The sequence below is a fragment of the Physeter macrocephalus genome, chromosome 11 (assembly GCF_002837175.3).
Source record: "Physeter macrocephalus isolate SW-GA chromosome 11, ASM283717v5, whole genome shotgun sequence".
Lineage (NCBI taxonomy): Eukaryota > Metazoa > Chordata > Mammalia > Artiodactyla > Physeteridae > Physeter > Physeter macrocephalus.
In genome coordinates, this window is record NC_041224.1 from 8,329,487 (window position 1) to 8,349,336 (window position 19,850).

The 19,850-nt window shown below is 37.2% G+C and overlaps 1 protein-coding gene across 14 annotated transcripts in view; it reads right to left on the reverse strand.

The window, feature by feature from the left end:
- ARHGAP12 (Rho GTPase activating protein 12) overlaps window positions 1-19,850 on the reverse strand; it is a 120,982-nt gene that overhangs the window by 26,238 nt on the left and 74,894 nt on the right. For 6 of the 14 annotated variants that reach the window (XM_055087720.1, XM_055087719.1, XM_028496491.2 and 3 more), the window contains 4 exons: window positions 16,129-16,269; window positions 14,969-15,049; window positions 8,529-8,654; window positions 5,034-5,108 (listed from right to left, as the gene is read on the reverse strand). In XM_055087720.1, the coding sequence (XP_054943695.1) occupies window positions 5,034-5,108; window positions 8,529-8,654; window positions 14,969-15,049; window positions 16,129-16,269 (423 nt within the window). The remainder of the gene's footprint in view (window positions 1-5,033; window positions 5,109-8,528; window positions 8,655-14,968; window positions 15,050-16,128; window positions 16,270-19,850) is intronic. The other 8 variants (XM_028496497.2, XM_028496493.2, XM_055087725.1 and 5 more) reach the window with 4 other exon arrangements.

The following is a 19,850-nucleotide window of genomic DNA, read 5'->3' on the forward strand; positions in this document are numbered from 1 at the left end:
GAGGGGGGGCAGTGGAGAGAGCGATGCAGGAGCAGGTGACGCAGAGCCATCCCAACACTGTTCTGAGCACTCCTATCAATGCAAGAGGTGCTGACGGCCTGGCCCAGAGAGAGGCCGTGAGAGGGTGAAGAGGGGCCACACGTGAGAGCGACTCGGAAGGCAGGACTGACAGGGACGGGACGGGAGGTAAGAGGCAAGATCGGGGAGACTCCCAAGCTTGAGCAGCTGGGTAGCTGGGGGCCCTCAGCTGCGACGACAATCTTTAGAGGAGCCGTCCCTGACCCCTCCAGTAGGAGCTCCTCCGCCCTCCAATGACTGACGATGGCCCCCAGTTTGTTTCCTTCGTTGCCCCTAATGCAAAGCACAATTACATATTATTTATTCGCCACCTACTGTCAGGCTGTGCGTTGGGACCACATCTGCTGTGCTCACCATGTAGGATGGCGCCCAGCACTGCGGCTAGCGTGGTGCCGGGGCTCGACACTTGTTTGTTGAAATAATTAACCAACAAAGCAGCCGTGCTATCACACTACCAAGAAATGTGAGAGAAGGTCAGTGATGGAGAAAATAAAGCTTTAACTCTTAAACACTGAAGTTCTGAATTTGACATAAAAGCGTCAAGCAGGCAGATATAGGTTTGGCTATACAGGTGTAGATTTCAGGGGGAAATTTAGGCAGATTATTATTTCATACTGTTTGGTGTACTTTTCTCTGCTTAATATGATTCAAAGTCAACCAATGTTTCTGCGTAGCTTACTAAAATAACTTCATAAAAATACCTTGTTAAGTCCTTTAAAAACTGCCCATACTCACACATGAATATTTCTTAGTCTAAATATGTTGATACTCCAAGGGAAACCTCATGTTGAAAATAAGCAGGAATGTTTTAATATGAACTGGCAAAATATGGTTAAATTTTAACCAAAAATATTGTAGTAAGATTGTTCTGTCCTAATTAAGGTAAGAAAACAATAAAATGTCAGTTCTGTTGAGTAATCTGGGAAAACTACCACAGGTTCATCATCACTTTGCAGGCTCCAGAATTTCTAATTGATTTTACATTCATTTAGTAAGATAAGCATTTCCCAATTTTGACTAATAATTATTATATATCAAAATCAATACCTCCCATTAAAATCTTTATCTTCAGTTAATCATGTTATAATCATGTAATTAAAAGATTCTTTCTATACAGAGTAAGTAACCTTGCCCTGTGATATAATGTTGAAAAAGAACCAGTGTGATAAAACTTCCAGAGCAGGTAAATCCATACAGACCTTCAAACTAGAGGTTGCCATGGGGAGGGGAGAAGAGGTGGGGAAAGGGGCAGTGACTGCTTAATGGTAGGGGTCTCCCTCTGAGGTGATGAAAGTGTCCTGAAACTGGGCAGGAGTGACAGCTACACACATTGTAAATACACTAAAGCCACTGAACTATATACTTTAAAATGGTTAACGGCTAATTTTATGTTATGTGAATTTCACCTCGATTAAAAAGAATTGTTTAAAGAACCAGTGTTATATTGTTTAAATCATGTTTTTGAAAAAGGCTTTAGAATAGTAATATTCAATGAAAAAAATTAGCCGATTTGTCCACTAAACCATTTTGGTAACGAACGTGTTGAAATGCCCTTTTCTCCAAAGTGGGTAAAGTATTTTAATACCATAATTGGAAACACAAGGTCAAAAGCTCAAGTTTCCAAATTATATACTTAAAATTGTATTCAGTATCCAGTAAATGAGAACTTTAAAATGCATATCCTCATAGGCACACTGGGACAAATAGAGATGAGGGTCTTAGATCAGCCTACAGAATCCTATTTAATCCATGTTGCAATCATATTCTAGAGAAATATCAATTTTTAAAAAATGTATACACTACCTATTTCAAAAAAGGACTTGAAGTGACTATGAAAAATAACAATGCATTTGAAAACTGGAAAGAAAATAAGAAAAAATGAACATGTTTAAAATTTATATTAAGGGATGAAATTTTAATCGGGTTTGATTAGAGGAGACTGAATGAAAACATCATATGCTACATGAACAAAGCCTGTCAAACAAGACCATGTATTCTATGACTCTGCTCATGTGAAGTGTCCAGAAGAGGCAGATCTAGTGAGATAGAAAGCACATTACTGGTTGCTTAGGGCTTGATGGGATGTGGAAGTAGAGGGGTGACAGCAACGAGTACTTCTTTTCGAAGTGATGAAGATGTTCTAAAATGACTGTCCTCATGGTTGCACTTATCTGAACATACTAGAAACCGCTGAACTGTACACTTTAAACGGGTGAACAGTGTAGTATGTTAGTCATATTTCAATACGGTTTTAATTTAAAAAATTTAAAAAAGAGAGATACAAGCAGTCAACACGCAGTCTGCAGAGATTTAAAGATGCCATCAGGTAACTAACACTGATTACGATGTCAGTTTCTTCTTCTTACCACTAAGGCTTTACACCAACCAGATTTTAACTCACAAAGAACTAAAAAAAAAATCTGCTTGTATTAACTGGGTAAGAGTGGGAAAGACAGGCAAAAGACTCCGTTCAAACAGGGCAAGTAGAGAAGAGGGGGCAGAGGCTGCAGGAGGAAAGAAGAGCCTCCAGGGAGCAGAAGCCTGGGGGTGGGCCATTCGGGGGCTCAGGGGGAAGGAGGCTGCACACTAACAGGGCAACAGCACAGCCTCAGCAGAATTAACACAGCTGTTCCTGTTTTCCACCTGAAGGTAAATAAAGAACGAAACAGAATCCTGCTGAGGCAGTTCCCTGCCATGGCCATGAGAGGGGACCCTGAGTCTGGGGCAGTCAGGGGAGGGGCAAACTCTTGAGAAAGGGCAACTGCCTGGGGAAATAACTTGCAAACCGTCCTTTTGACTCCCATGCGAACACTTATAAACTCATGTTTCCAGGATTGCCGAGAAATTCCCTTTTACCAAACTGTAAATAATTTATAGAAGGTCTTCTCAGAAGTTACATATTACCCATATTTAAAATAAGTTAAAAAGGGTTTCTGCTTCTTTTCTAGATGGATGGATAGATTAAGAATACTGCACTAATAGCACCTTACATTCATACAGGAAATCCTGACAAAACCACTAAAATCATGTTCACTTTGATCTTTATTTAATGTTCATGCACCCAGGACTGTGTTAAATAATGCAAAAGATTAAAAGTATTAGAAAGCAGCCCCTCTCTCTCTCTCTGAGTCCCTTCAGAGTTTAAACCCTTAGCAGAGAGCTGAGGGGCATACGAGGTAACTTTCACACCATTAATGCCATCAGTGACTTGAGAGCTCAAAGAAAAAGAAGGGATGTCATTATGCTGAGGTTAGTGTGGGCAGGCCCTAAGGGGTCATCCCACTGGTCAGCACAAGGTTAACTGTAGGTGCAGAGAGGCTGAGGACCACGGTAGGCAATGTCAGCAGCACGGGTGGGCAACACGTGATAGGAACCAAAAGACCTGATTTGCTCAGGGGATGGAGAAAAGAGCCAGAGAAGGGAAACAGCATCTGTGACAAACCTGTGCCTCTAGAAAATCAGAAGTATCCTAATAAACAAGAGTCTATTATACTTTCTTAAAATTAAGGAAGTAACAATAAAAGTTTGTCTTCTGGAAAGCTTTAAAAGTTTCATTTCTTCATTTAGGCAAAACTCCACGGAACAGCTGCTCTATGGCACTGTTACTCTGGCCCTGCTCTAAGGAGTCTTTTCCTTATCTAGTGGGGAAGACATTAACTGAGGCTTGGAAGTTCCTACGAGAAATAGGAAATGAGAAGAGTCACTCGATTTTATGGAATCAAATAACATATAATTAAATGTTATTAAGAGTATCACAGGGAAACCTGACCAAATCTAGAGGATCTGAAGAAAATTCCGAGCCTGAACCAAGCTCTAAGGAATGACCAGAAGTTGACCAGGCAAAGACGTCGGGGGAGACGGGTTTCAGTGTGTGAAGGGCCTGGAGCTGAAGAGCAGGCTCCTTTGCAGAGCGGAGAGCAGCAGGGCTGCAGGAAAACACGCAAAGGGGGGGCAAGGAGGGGGGATGAGGGCCCGGGACAGGCGCAGTGTGGCAGACCTCGTCACCAAGTTGAGTCCTCCTTCTAAAAGGAAAGGAGAGCCCCTGGAGAGGGAGGGCAGGAGGAGCAAATCACAGGGAAGACTTGGGGACGGGGGGAGCTGCAGACACAAGGTCAAGTAGAATTCCTCCAAAGTTATGACTAAAGAGAAGGGCTTCCCTGGTGGCGCAGTGGCTAAGAATCTGCCTGCCGATGCAGGGACACGGGTTCGAGCCCTGGTCTGGGAGGATCCCACATGCAGCAGAGCAACTAAGCCCGTGCGCCACAACTACTGAGCCTGCGCTCTAGAGCCTGTGAGTCACAACTACTGAGCCCGCGTGCCACAACTACTGAAGCCTGGGCACCTGGAGCCCGTGCTCCGCAACAAGAGAAGCCACCGCAATGAGAAGCCCGCGCACCGCAACGAAGAGTAGCCCCCGCTCGCCGCAGCTAGAGAAAGCCTGTGTGCAGCAGCGAAGACCCAGCACAGCCAAAAATAAATGAATGAATGAATAACTAAAGAGAAGTCACTGTATCGTCAATATTACCTGGCCTCGGCTGGGCAATGCATTTGACAGCTTAGCAGGGAAAAAAAGGCATCTAAGCTCGTTAAGAAGGAGGGAAATGTTTCTTACCTTTGGACTGGTGGCCTGAGGAAGGAAGGGTAAAGTGCAATTTGACAGTATTCTCCAGGGATTTTTATATTTATGTTTAAAAGCCAAACATAAATTCACTGCTTACAAATATGGTATACAAGTTGATCACGAAGATACCATATTTTGCATAAAAGGGGGAATTTCTAAATCAATGAAATCTGATATTTAATTTAAACCTATTATCTGATTATTTTTTGAAAGACCAATGAAATTTAATAGAAGCCCAAAGATATTTTTAAACATTACACTTAGAGAAAATTAATTTACTGAAATTGATTGAAATAATTGGACTATATTATCTACATGCTGCTATCATACTAACTGTATCTTGGTTCTTTGGTGAAGAGGGAGAAGACTCATTTTCAGGATAGCAGGGTTTTGAGGCAGTTGGAGATTCCTACAAGAAATAAGTAATGAAAAATGTTACTCTATTTCATATAATTATATTTCTCCCTCTACTCACAGTGGGAAAGCTTAATAAGGGAGGCTAAGAAAAAATTTTTCCTAGTTATTTCCCTTCTATATTCAGCTATGAAACTAATATGGTACAGATGTGAAAACTACAGATATCATAAAGTTTATGAAATATGGCATATTTTATACCAATTACAGTAAATTTAAATACCGCATACGGAATTACTCAAAAGAAATGATGCATGTTGCCTTAAAATCATGATGTTGCATCAGCTTAAATTAACCATATTTAAAATAAGTAAAATCTGAACACTTACGGATAAAAATGTAACAGTCCCCATACTAACTTGCTCTTGGTATGAATCCTGGTAGGATTAGGCAAGGAATAGTCACAGGAACTACTTGGCAACTGCCAGAATGAGAACTTGTATTAAGAAATTAAATTAAATTGCTATTAATATTTAATGTAATTTATAGCTAACTTTCCAATTTTTAGAAATAAGCAAGACTGTTTAAAATGCAAAGAAGAAACCTCAGATTTACAGATTAATAACTCACCAGGAAAAAAATAATTTTTAATGTCTAAGCCTACAAGAATATATAATAGGAGCAAACCAATAATGTGCTGTTTTTTTTTTTTTTTTTTTTGGACAAGAATATATAATAGGAGCAAACCAATTATGTGCTTTTTTTTTTTTTTTTTTTTTGGTGGTACGCGGGCCTCTCACTGTTGTGGCCTCTCCCATTGCGGAGCACAGGCTCCGGACTCTCAACCACTGCGCCACCAGGGAAGCCCAATAATGTGCATTTTTAAAGCAATTCTGCTTTGTCAATATTAAAACATGGTATGTGATTTCTACCTCAGATATCTGTAAAACTATTCATAGAGGATAAGACTGAAAAAACATTTTTTGGTACCAAGAGCCAAGCTCCATTTTTCTCTGTTCTCCTAGAAGCTTTGAATAATTCCAGGAAAAGAGAATTAGGAAAATCATATGCCAATGTCTATTATTATTTTTCCTATAAAACCAAATAATTTACTTGGACATTCATCTTCACATCTGTATCATCTACTTTACTATACTTATGAAACTGGATAATGTACTGTTGATAAGCCTGGGAATTTGTATTAAATCACAATACAAAAAACCATTAATAAAAATCCATTCACTTAGAAAAAAGTCTTCAGGTTTATATCCTGTACAATTCGTAAATACAGAAACCAGGTAGCAGTGAAACTGTACAGGGAAAATCCTTGAAGGTAACAACCTTAAAATCCACGATCTACACTATAAATGGAGAAAACATTAAAATCATTATCAAATATATCTTTATAAAAATTAATTACATTTAATGTCCAAATATCAGTTTAGCCTCATTTAAGTATTTTTTCTAACAGCTTCAGATGTTTTACTTTTCAATTTCTTGACTTCTAAAAGTGTCTAATTATTAAAACATTGAGAAAAAGAGGAAAGATTTGATGACCCATAAACTAGAAAATAAGTAATTGAATAAAATGAATGGTAATTACAACTTATTTTTCATGGCATTATCAGTCCTACAGAAATGAAAACCAAAGCAAATGGAGTAATAATGTAAACACAACAATTATAATTATTATAAACAAACAATTTTACATTTATACATTTGTTTATGTATACATATAAATGTATATGCATATATAAATACACCTTAATGTCTACAAGCAGCAGGTTTTAGTAAAAATCATACATAGGCAGAAACAAACAGATGTATCCATACACACACACACACACAAACACACACACCCCTAGCTCCACCAAGGTTGTCTGGCAACTGAGTTAGGACCCATATCATCATAACAACATTTGCTACATAGTAGTAGGTTTCTCTGATTACCTTTCAAGTTATACGCATTTCACCCCTTATCATATATTAGTCAGCTAGCTTGTCCTGGTATAGTCCCTCTTTTATAATCTCAAATCTTAAAAACGTGTATACTGTGTGATGATAAATAGAAGAGTTTACTTGGTGAAGTAGCTATCTATGACTCCATTTATAAAGGTGGGGGGAAGACATGTCTACCAAAAATAAGCAGAGCTCTGGCCTCAAGAAAATCATGTTATCACACGCTGAAACAATTAGATGAAAAAGGATATATAATAAGAACTTCACGCAGGTTATTCTAATAATAGACTGAAAATGAATCTCAAGAAAGATTAGAAGGGAATAACAAATTTTAAGTCTACATCACTAAAATAACCATCCTTTTTGTTCTAGTACGAAGAGGCAGTAGAGTTGGCTCAAGAACGGCTTTTGCACTAGAGCTTTCATTACATACAGTAGGAGCTTTCTGTATACACTGAACTGTAATCTGGTTCTTGGAGTTAAATAAATTTTTCTATTAAAATCTTTAGGACTCTTACCTACACAGGTTAACCTCAATGCTAGTATATTCGGTTGGCCAAAAAGTTCATTCAGGTTTTCCCACAAGCGCTTATGAAAAACCCGAATGATCTTTTTGGCCAACCCAATATTTTCAAGCATTCTTCAATAGACAGACTGCAAAATTTCATTCCTTTAATATGCCCCCTACATTCAACCACACAACATCCTTACAAATAGAAATTAGAAGTACTTGTCTGACTGACTGATTGAGATAATTTAGAAAGGAATTTAAGACTGAAAGTATGCAAACACAGAGAAATATGCCTCAGGAGAGTTCATCCTCTTTTCACTAACTACCTAAAAATGCAGGAAACCTATTAATTATGTCAAAGGAGCAGCCTGGTGGTAAAATAACAGAGAGTCCCCACCGACAAATATTTTAGCTTTAGGGTGTTGCCACCACCCTCAGATTTTAACATTAGTGTGTCTGCTGTTGTACAAATTCGTACTAATTTCTTATTCTATCCCCAAAATGAAGCCACAATGTAAAGATGTAACTCACAAGGAAATTCAAAACTTCATGGCTTTTCCAATCTCATGTTTGCATCAAAATGCATTCCCTATTTGAAACAGAGAACATGGCTTCTCAGAAGCACTTGTGCAAAGAACACTTAGAAACAGGAGGAGCAGGGTTCCAACCTTCCCTGGGATGGGAAAGTTAGTTAAACGTCTTTACCATTAAACCTGCTAGAGACTGAAGACAAACAATAACGGATATGTGACTTTCAAAAGAGATTATGAAAAAAAACCTGTCACCTACTAGGCCCAAATGTATCATGGAACACATCGTTATGCCACATGTAAGTCAGTCCATTGTGCAAAAATCAAAAAACTTCAAAACCAAACCCCACTCCGGGACAAACCGATATGACGTACAATAAAAAAGTCATCACCAAGGTATGAGATTCAGCCGAGGAGAAAATAGAGAATAAAGAACTTGGCAAAGTTTGCAGCAGATTTTCTCAGAAGGTCCTACCTTGTCATTGGTGTCCAGCACAATGGTGCTATGTCTCCACTTTGTTAACACTATTGGTTCTTGCAGCCGCCTGTCCAGACTCCTACTTTTAATAATTTCTCTTTGCTGCTGAGATGAGGCATTATACTAAAGAAAACAAATTATACCTCATAAATAATAGAAACAAAAGTGGAATCTAAACATGCTGGCTCCAAGTGACACATGGTGTTAGGCAAAATTCACCATGTGACACTAACCTGAGTTTTCTCATCTTTGACCAGCACTGTGACACAATCAAGAAGATCACAGATTTGGGTACTGGAGAGACCAAGTTAATGTTATCTTTGGCAAAACACTTAATCTCCACAAGGCTAAGTTTCATCAACTATAAAACAGATATAATGAAAATACAGTTCTAAGGATTAAACAGTATAAAAAGTGCCAGATGTAGCCCTGATAGGTTCTCAATAAATATTAGTAGTTATAATTTATAAAATGAGGTCATTGGACAAATTAATTTTTTAAGGTTCCTTCTACTTCGAAAATCCACATGAATTCAATTTGTGGTTTAGGTTTTTTTAATGATGCTTTCATATACAACAGTATTCTCACATTTAAAGAAGTTTTTGTTTTTACTTTTACTTTCCATATATAGGCCAAACACACTATTATTTGTTTCTCTGAAGTGGTAAAACATAACCAAGTCAAAAGGTAGAGATGGTACTAGTTCCAAATGCCAATCCTGAACATATCCGTTGTGTACAAAGGATAAGTAATAACTACCAACTGAAAATGAAATATAAAATTAAGAACAGATTATCAATAAGGTATTAGGTCTTGTGAGTGTCTGAAATGTCAAGTAGACCACCAGGCATAAACATTTGAGAAATGTAAGGTTTCAGAGTTATGCTGTTTTATACAGGCAGTTTTAATAAATTATAAATAAAAAATTATAATAAAATGACAAAAGAAAATTCATCTACTTTTTAAGGGATACATCCTTCTCCCGAAACCAAAGGATACCTAATATCTACTTCTCTAAAAAGCCCACCCAGTAAATCTTAAATTTTAATGACTCGTAATTTCAGTGAAATTGTTTTATTATATGTTACACTACTAAATCTCAGTAATATATTATTATTTATATTGTTTTTAATATTTAGAAACCTTCCAACATCTTTCTCCATAATACATCGTTTCTTCACTTTCCAAAATGAGTCCAGACAGGTCCCCCAAACTGTTTCCAAAGCTGTTACTTCGTTTTTTACATTAAAAATTTGCCAAAGCCAGGCAATCACATATGGGTATATGTTTTTCATTCATTGCTGCTTAACAAACTGCCATCTTAAAATCTGTCACAGAAGTTAACAAAGGGATCATTTCTAGAATGAACAAAGATGAAGCTTAAAGGCTTCCCCCCAAAAAATTCTGCACCGTAAATCGCTAAGTGAAAAGAGACCAAGTTATTAAGCAGAGCTCCTTCCGGACAATCATCGTTAGCAATAATTAAAATGTGTAGTTGCGTGTAAGCTTGTGTATGAACTTTAATGGATACCTACCCTAGCTGTTGAGCTTTATAACTACAGTTGTTTGGAAATCCTTTCCAAGGGGCAAGAAAAATAATGTAAAATTAAACTGGGTAATATTCACAATTTAAAAGGTGCTGGTAATTTTATTAGGCAACAGTATGTTCATAAAAGCAAATAAAGCACCAATAAAATGTCATATAAAATCTAGTGTAGACAGAAGACAAAAATAAAGTGTCACATAATCAGAGAAAAGAAAAATAAGATGACACCACAGCTAAAATACACACACACACACGTCTAGTTAAACAAGATGGCTAAAACAACATTTTAGAAATCTTTTTAGAACACCTTTTTTCTTTTAAGAATTTTAATTTATCTGAATTATTTCAAACATACAAAAGAACAGCGACTATAATAAAAACCCACCACAAGCTTCAGCACATCTAACACAAAACAGGTACCTTTTATTTTTAAAGAAAAAATATATTAGAGTCCTCTGACGACATCTTCCAGATTCCATTCCTCTCCCTCCCCACCCGACAGTACCATATAGTTCAGTGCTCACCATTCTCACGCACTTTACACTTTAGTACATATGTATGTATCTATAAATACACAGTACCTGTAAGCTTTTAGATTTTATATAAGTGGAATCATATCACATGCATCAATCTTTGACATGCTTTTTCACTCAATATGTTTTAATTAAAACAAAAAAACAAAAAAAACTGCATCCATATTGGTGAGTATGCAGTTCTAACTCATTTGTGTTTCACTTCTATGTAACACTACATTATATGCAGATACCACGATTTAACCATTCTGTTATAAATGGACATGTCCAAGGTGGTGGTACTAATTATACTTCTACCAGCAGAACATAATACTTTGGACTGCCCTACCTGATACTGTTGAACTTATATGCATTTGTGTATATAAAATAAATGTATGTACATGTGCACAAATTTTTAAAATTCTATTAGAAGAGTGAAATGTTATCTCTTTTTTCAGTCTGGTTACTTATAAATTTGAACATCTTTTCATATACTTATTTCATGAATCTCCTCTTCTCTGTATTGCTTACTCATATATTTTGCCTATTTTTGACTCGGTTCTCTCTCTCACTAGTGTGTACAGAAAGAACCAGGAGGCTCTTTATATATTTAGGCTTCTAAGGCTTCGTAAGCTATGTGAGTTGAACGTAGCTTTTCCGAGTCTGAAGCTCATCTCTTGCCTTTTGTGTATGGTATCTTTTGTATCAAAAGGTGTTCTGTTGAATTTTATGTAGCTATGTCTGTCCATCTTTCCCTTTATAATTTTTCCTTATACAGTCTTGTTTAAGAAATCCTTCCCATTCTGAAGTCAAAGATATTCTTTGACATATCACTCTTTAGCCATTGAAGTTTTGCTTATTACGTGACAACTGTCATCTACCTGGAATTAATTACTAGGTGTGAAGTCAAGATCTATGTTTATTTCTTCATGTGAATAACCAATAATCTTCCCAACATTTATTGCACAACCCATGTTTTATCTGTTTATTTGTGATGCCACATCTGAGATTCCTATTCTGTTCTGCTGGTCTATTTCTCTACACATGTGCCACAACTTAATCACTACAGCAGGAACCCCATCCCTGCCCCCAGATTCTCCCTACTCAGGAACATTTTGGTTCTTCATAGACCTTTGTTTGTAAATAAAATTTAGCATCAGTTCAAGAAAAAAAAAAAAGGTAGGGACAGCGACAGGAAATGGAAATACAGTGAATTTACAGATCAATGGGGACATTTACAAAATTAAGTGTCCCAACCCAAGGTCATAATGGTGTATTGCACCATTTCAGGTCAACTTTTATGCCCCTCAATTCTGCTCTGAAATTTTCTTCATTAAGATCTTACAAACCTTCTACAGGCGTGTTCTTAGTTACGACTCTTCTTAGTGTTGCTGCTGCTTCTAATGTAAAAAAGATCTTTATTCCTATCACATTTTCAAATTGACTTTTTATTAGAGACATGGGTAGTTTTTAGGTTAATTTTAATATCGTCACTCTTCAGTTTGCCCAATCTCCTGATTTTCTAATAATCTAAAGAACAACTGAATCTTTCAACTCATTTTTTTTTCTTATTTTATTGTTGAATAGAAACACTGATGGGAAAGTTACAGTCTAGGTCCTAACTCTACCGGCAAAGCTTCTGTAATCGCACCATGAAGTACGAGATTTACTGTTGATTATATGATAAATAACCTTTAGCATGATGTAATATATCATTACATGTGAAGTGATCTTTTTGTAGAAACATATAGTTAGGTCATGGTTTTTTGTCATTTCTGAGAATCTTTTAACAGCTGTGTTTAAACCATTTACACTTAATGTAATTATTTACATGTTAGGATTTAAGTCTATTTTATTTGTTTTCTGTTCTGCTTATCATTCCTGTTTCTCCTTTCCTGCCTTCCTGTGGACTACCCTGAGGAGTTTTTACTATTATAGTTTAATTTACCTATGGTTTATTGACTCTATCTCTTGTTACAGTTTTTTAGTGCTTGCTCTAGGGATTACAATGTACGTACTTAATTTCTCACAGTCTACCAATATCAGCATTTTACTATTTCAAGTGAAATGTGGAAACCTTACCAAAAATTACATCACACTACTCTCCCCTCTTTTTGATAGAGTTGTTTTAAATATCATCTCCGCCTACAATGAGTACTTCTTCAGAAATGTTATAATTTTTGTTTTAAAGGTCAAACATAATTTTTAAAACTCAGGACAAAACTCTCCTCAGATATTCACCCTTCCCATTGTACTTTCTTCATTCTTAAATGTTCCAAGTTATCTTCATTTATCATTTCTCTTCCGTTTTAAGGACTTCCTATAGCAATTCTTTGAGAACAAGACTGCTAGTAATATATCTCTTAGTTTACTTTCATCTGAAAATGTCTTCTTTTCACCTTCACTCCTGAAGGATATTTTTGCTGGATGTACAATTACGGGTTGACGAGTTTTTTTTTCAGCATTTGTAAAATGTTACACCACTTCCTTCTGGCTTCATGGTTTCTGATAAGACATCCACTGCCATTCAAATCATTATTACCCTACAGGTACTGTGTTGTTTCACTGAGCTGCTTTCAAGATTTTTTTTTTTGGAGGAGGAAAAAGGGAAGTCTTTAATTTTCAGAAATTTGATTACAATGCATCTGGATGTGGATTTCTTTGAGTTAATCCTGTTAGGTGTTTATTCAGCTTCTTGAATCTGTGGATTTGTCTTTTGCCACAGTTGGGTGTTTTCAAACATTGTTTCTGCATATATTTTTCAGCCTCACACTCTTTCTCCACTTCTTCTGGAATTCTGATGAAATGAATGTTAGATCTTCTGTGTTTTCCCACAGATCTCTGAGGCTCTGTTCATTTTCTTAAAATGTATTTACTCCTTCTGGGTCCAGGAGGCTAGCCTGGTGCATTCCTCTCGTGGCAGTGGCAGAAGCGCAAGCCCTGGCACACAAGCCCATTTCAATACCATGTTTGTGACACATTTGCTCATGTCCCACCAGTGGAAGCAAGTCACATGACTAGACTGGATTCAGTCATGATGGTAACAGCAGGACAATATGCCCCATCCACAGCGGGAGGCCACTACAAAGGTACACAGCAGACAGCAATGATACAGGAGTGGGCAAGGAATGGGTCCAATGCTGTGATCTGAACAGCAGGACAATACGCCCCATCCACAGCGGGAGGCCACTACAAAGGTACACAGCAGACAGCACTGATACAGGAGTGGGTAAGGAATGGGTCCAATGTTGCAATCTGACACCACAGGTAATCTGGTTGTCTACCCTTTGATGGCTTTGAAGATTGTCTCCTCTACTGAACTTCCATAGATCCAATAAAATCTGTCAACACGTGTATTTATTTTTCTCTCTTCTGGTCTGTACTGAGGGCATATTTTCCAGTTAAAAATGCATGCCTTCCTTTAGTTTTAGAAAATTCCCAGAAATTATATTTTCCAATACTATTTCTCTACCATTTCCTCCATTTTCTTCTTCTAGAATTCCTGATATATGAATATAGGAAACTTCCCACCCATCTTCCACTTCTCCTAACTATGCTTTAATATTCGTTACCTTCCTGTCCCTCTGTCTATAGTTTACACTATCCACTGCACTTTATATTTCAATGATATTTTTTTCTATATCCATGTATATTTATACTAATAATATTTTTCTTTAAACTGACTTACTCCGGGACAAAGAAAACTAAAGTCTATCTGGTAATTGACACTACAGATATGTCTGCTACTTACACTTGTCTTCTAAAACATTAAAATAATGTACCAATTAAAATTTAAACGTTTGCTCAGATTTCACTTAAAATTATCTGAATACTAGTAGTGATAAGTATATGACCACTATGAAACCTACTGCTTTAGATAAACTCAGCCCTGGTGCACTTATCTAAAGAGAGAGAGCCAGTGAGACCCCAGATCTCATTGCCACAAGCTGCTAATGACTGACTCAATTACAACACACATCTACATACAAGAATAAACTTGAATACTGAGTTGCTTTTCTTTCTTTAAAAAAATAAATATAAGACCAACTTCATGTAGAAGACGCAATATATTCAAGGGAACTACTGGCATTATTGGCAGTGAATGGGACACTGTATCCAGGAACAATGAAAAACTGATTTCAAGTTAAACCAAAAGAATTTTTAAATAGGGATTATCAGTATTACATAGCTATAAGATAATGCACATCTTAGAAAAATTTAGCCAAAGGATTCTCGATGAATTCTGAAAAAACTAGTCTTGCTTCTTTTTAGAAGCTGAATAAAAATTTAAAAGTGAATCTGCTCTAACCTTTTCAGATATTATTTTATCTACTATTACTAAACAGAAATCCAGTGTTAATGGTGTTAATGTTTATTACCTTTGGCAACTCCCATTCTGACCGAGATCCATCTGCACTGTAGTAGTATTGTCTACCTTGATCGTCAACATGCTTGAGCCACTATAAAGACAAAACAGGTGTTATATTTTAAATGTACATAAAATTGAGTTTAAGCCTATACAACCAGAGATATTAGATGACATTCTTATGAATTTTATTCTACTTGCTCAAGACCACTGCAAAAGAAATATAACAAACCTATACTAATAGACTTGCATTTTAAGTTTGGTAAAAATAAGTAAACTAGGGACTTCCCTGGTGGTGCAGTGGTTAGGAGTCCGCCTGCCAATGCAGGGTACATGGGTTCAAGCCCTGGTCCAGGAAGATCCCACATGCTGTGGAGCAACTAAGCCTGCACACCACAACTTACTGAGTCTGCGCTCTAGAGCCCACGTGCCACAACTACTGAGCCCCTATGTCACAACTACTGAAGCCCGCACGCCTAGAGCCCGGGCTCTGCAACAAGAGAAGCCACTGCAATGAGAAGCCTGCGCACCGCAACGAAGAGTAGTCCCCGCTCACCACAACTAGAGAAAGCCTGCATGCAGCAACGAAGACCCAATGTAGCCAAAAATAATTAATTAATTTTTTTTAAAAAAGCGTATCTCCATTTATTCCCAAGGGTCTTATTCTTTAAACTAGCCCAACAACCCATTACCTTGTCTGATGATAAACATATAAAATTTCAACATGCATTCTCAAACTAGTTAATTAATCATAAAATACTAGATTCATGGTTTTTGTTTTACGTAACTTGGCTATAAAAGAAAAAGGAGTGTAGGAAGTGAGGTGGTATGTCATAACAGCATGTTGAGAAAACTATTCCCAAAAAACTATTCCCCAAGAAAAACACAAAGAAATATGTTTACTGAAGAAGTGTAAGCAGACTGACACTCAGCGGGTCTACTCTTCAAAGGGTCTGTCTTAAACAGGTTGACACCACAAACATTACTATAACTGGAAGCAGTTAAAACCATGAATAAGTAGTTACACTGAGTTTTCATATTGTCAGTTGACATGATTACAGAATTACAAGAAAATATTTTCATGAGTTTTAAAAATACTACTAAAGCTTCAGTACACAATGATTTTATGAGAGGAATCTGCCAAGAAAACTAGATGAGAGAAAAAGAAAGTACCTTTTCATTAGTACAGTCACTGGTATACAAGGTATGCCCACGTTCATCCAACTCTTCTGACCAACCCCTTGGAGGAGAACCACACTGACTATCTGACTGTCTGTAACAAATGCTGTGGTAGTTTTCTTCTGATGAAAGAAGCTATGAATAGTCAGAAACATAAGGATTTTTCTTCTTTGAACATATATATATATATATATATATATATATATATGCAGCAGTTGAAAATCTAAGCAATTGACTTTATTTGGCTATACATACTAATATATCTTGAATATATTTAAATATTTAGTTTTCAAAACAAATTGTTTAGTCTTTTTAATGGTACACTGTAAGTGGTAAGGTGAAATTAGTAAGTTATTTTATCGCATTAATGCAAGCCTAGAAAAATTTACTATAATGAAATTGAGAACAATGTTTTCAGACTGAGAGATAAAATGCTACCTTCTATTTAATGCTGCTTTTGAACTGAAATCAGGTTAAAAAATGACAGGGGTGCATGTGTGTGTGTGTACACGCATCTATGTGTAAGCAAAGCAGGAGGTGAGGGCACTTCATTAGACTGAGATTCTTGAAACTTCTCACCTATTTATTGCAAGTTCCTAGCCAAATGCCCCGCAAAAAGTGCTCAATATATCTTGAACTAATTTTTTAAAGCGTGTGGGATGGAGATAGGGGGAGAAAAGACACTAGCTTTGTAACACTATATTTTATGTTCTAATTTATTGTCAAGTTTTCCTAACTCACTCAACCAAATGCTTCTTAAAACTATTCAAAACTACACTTTGAAAGAAGAAAAAATAATATTGAGAAAATACAAACACAATACAGAAAGATTAAGAAATTCAGTATGTAATATTTACTAGGCTAACTCTAATGTGCAAATGACCCTTCCAGGGTCACGTTCAGGTAAAATACCTTCTACAATTAAATCTACTCAATCAGACTGGATTTTCTACCATAATTTGGTCTGAAACACTAAGATGTGTAGATTCTCAATGCTGTGGAAGTAACATACATAAACATCCTAATGTTAGTAATATGTTCACAAAAACTGACATAGACAACTTAACAGAAGCCTTGCGTAGAGTGAGCTATATAGGTTTTGTAACAGTAATGTTTTTAAAAAATGAAAAACCTAACTCAAAAATCAGGATTTATTTTAATTTAATTGAGACCGCTTAAAATGTAATCTCATATAGGAGAGGTACAATAAAATCTTTTAGAAACAGAATAAAAGAAGGCAATCTGTACAGGAAAATATTATTCAACCATCAAAAAAAAAAGAAGGAGGGCTTCCCTGGTGGCGCAGTGGTTAAGAATCCACCTGCCAATGCTGGGGACACGGGTTCGATCCCTGGTCCGGGAAGATCCCACATGCCACGGAACAACTGAGCCCGTGCACCACAACTACTGGGCCTGCGCTCTAGAACCTGCGAGCCACAAATACTGAGCCTGCGCTCTAGAGCCCGCGAGCCACGACTACTGAAGCCCGTGTACCTAGAGCCCGTGCTCCGCAACAAGAGAAGCCACCACAATGAGAAGCCCGCGCACCACAACGAAGAGCAGCCCCTGCTCTCCGCAACTAGAGAAAGCCCGCATGCGGCAACGAAGACCCAACGTAGCCAAATAAATAAATAAATAAATTTATTTATTTATTTATTTTTAAAAAAGAAGAAGAAGAAGAATCCAGAAAGGTAAGTAGAATAAAAAGCCAGCTTTCTTCTTGAAGGCATTTGCCAAATCCTGAACTAGAACATAGTTTTCAAGGCCATGCAGAAGTGCTGGGGAACAGGACTCAGAACAACCTAAGGCAGTGAGTCCCACAAGAAAGAAAGGGGACCCCAAAGAATTATGCCCGCAGTTTATGGGGTGAACCAGAAACAAATCTTGGCCCTTTATTCCATGCTAGGAAAATCACAGGACTAATCAGGGGAAACTGGGGGAGAATGCAACAAGCCCCTCTTTATGCAATCCAAAATTACTACTACCTAGGTGGCCCGTGAAAACGCAAACTGAAAATTTAGTTTCAAATGTTCACAGCATACTAGTTTCCCCAGGCACCTGGCAGAAACAAAAGCAAGTCCTCTCTGAAGGAACAAACTTTCAACCCTAGCATTAAACTTGCTATATATGAATTTCCAACAACTATAATCTCACATTAAAACACACACACATCGTGCCCCGGTCCAGGAAGATCCCACATGCCACGGAGCGGCTGGGCCCGTGAGCCATGGCCGCTGAGCCTGCGCGTCCGGGGCCTGTGCTCCGCAACGGGAGGGGCCGCAGCGGTGAGAGGTCCGCGTACCGCAAAAAAACCCACAAAATAACAACAAAAAAAACCACACACACACACACGATGTAAAACAAACACCATGAGTGAGAGTCAGCGGAAAAAAACAGCATATTCAGACTCTTAAAGACTATATACTGAAATTATCAAAAATAAAGTAGAAAATAAGACTTAAGAAAGATATGACAAATAAATGCAATATATGATCCTTCACTGGATCCTTCACTGCAGGAAAAAACTATAAAGGATATGAGTTGACAAGTGAGAAACACAAACATTACCTTTGTATTAAATAATATACTGATATTAAATTTCTTGGGTGTGATAATGTATTTTTCACACACACACACACACACAAAGATTTTGCTGGAAAAAGTCCTTATACTTAGAGAATAAAATATTATATTGTCTGGTCCAAATGATTCAGAAAAAAAAATTACTGCAGAGTTAGAAGGGTAAAAGGAGGGAGAAAGTAATAAGGCAAATGTGGTAAAGTGTTAACAACTTGTAAATCCAGATGAAGGGTACCTGGCAGCTCACTATACTATTCTTTCTACTTTTTTTGTATGTTTCAAACTTCTCAAGGTAATTAAGATGGGAAAGCTCCCCAAACCAATTTAAAATAACACATTTTTTAAATTCAAGGGTTGGTTTAATATCAAACCAACATACACGATGAAGAGAAAAACAGCAAACAGGAGCTTGACTTGGAAATGACTGGGAACAAGCAGAGAGAGACACAGCAATAAAATGTTAAAGTATAAGGGAAATCAAGAGACATGGTAAACGGAGAAAGCAGATCAGTCGTTCATCTAATCAAAGTCCCAAAACAAGAGGAAAGAGAAAATGGGACAGGAGCTGTATAAAGACAATGCCTAAAAGTTTTTCCAGAACTAATCAAAGATGGAACGCCTCAAATTTGGGATTCCCAACAAAGCCCCGGAAAGAAATAAAAAAGATAACTTCACCTAATCGCATCATAGTGAAAGTACAGACACGAGATCCTCAAAGCCAGCGCCAGGAGAGACCTACAAGTTGCCTCTTCCACATCAACAACGGAAGCCAGAAAACATGAGAATAAAGTCTTCAACGAACAAGGGGAAAAAAAAAGCTATCAGCTTAGAACTGTGCACCAGGTAAAGATATTCTTCAAAAATAAGGATGAAAAATAAATTTCCAGGCAAATGAAAACCAAGATTCTATCACTAACAGAGGCTCACTAAGGAAATTTAAAAGTAGGTACTTAAGACAGTATAAAGTTATCCAAGATAATCTAATTTGCCTCAGAAATGTGAAAAAAGAAAGTGGTACATATGAGGATAAATTTTATTTTATTTATTTTATTTTTTTTTTTTGCGGTACGCGGGCCTCTCCCACTGCAGAGCACAGGCTCCGGACGCGCAGGCTCATCGGCCACGGCTCACGGGCC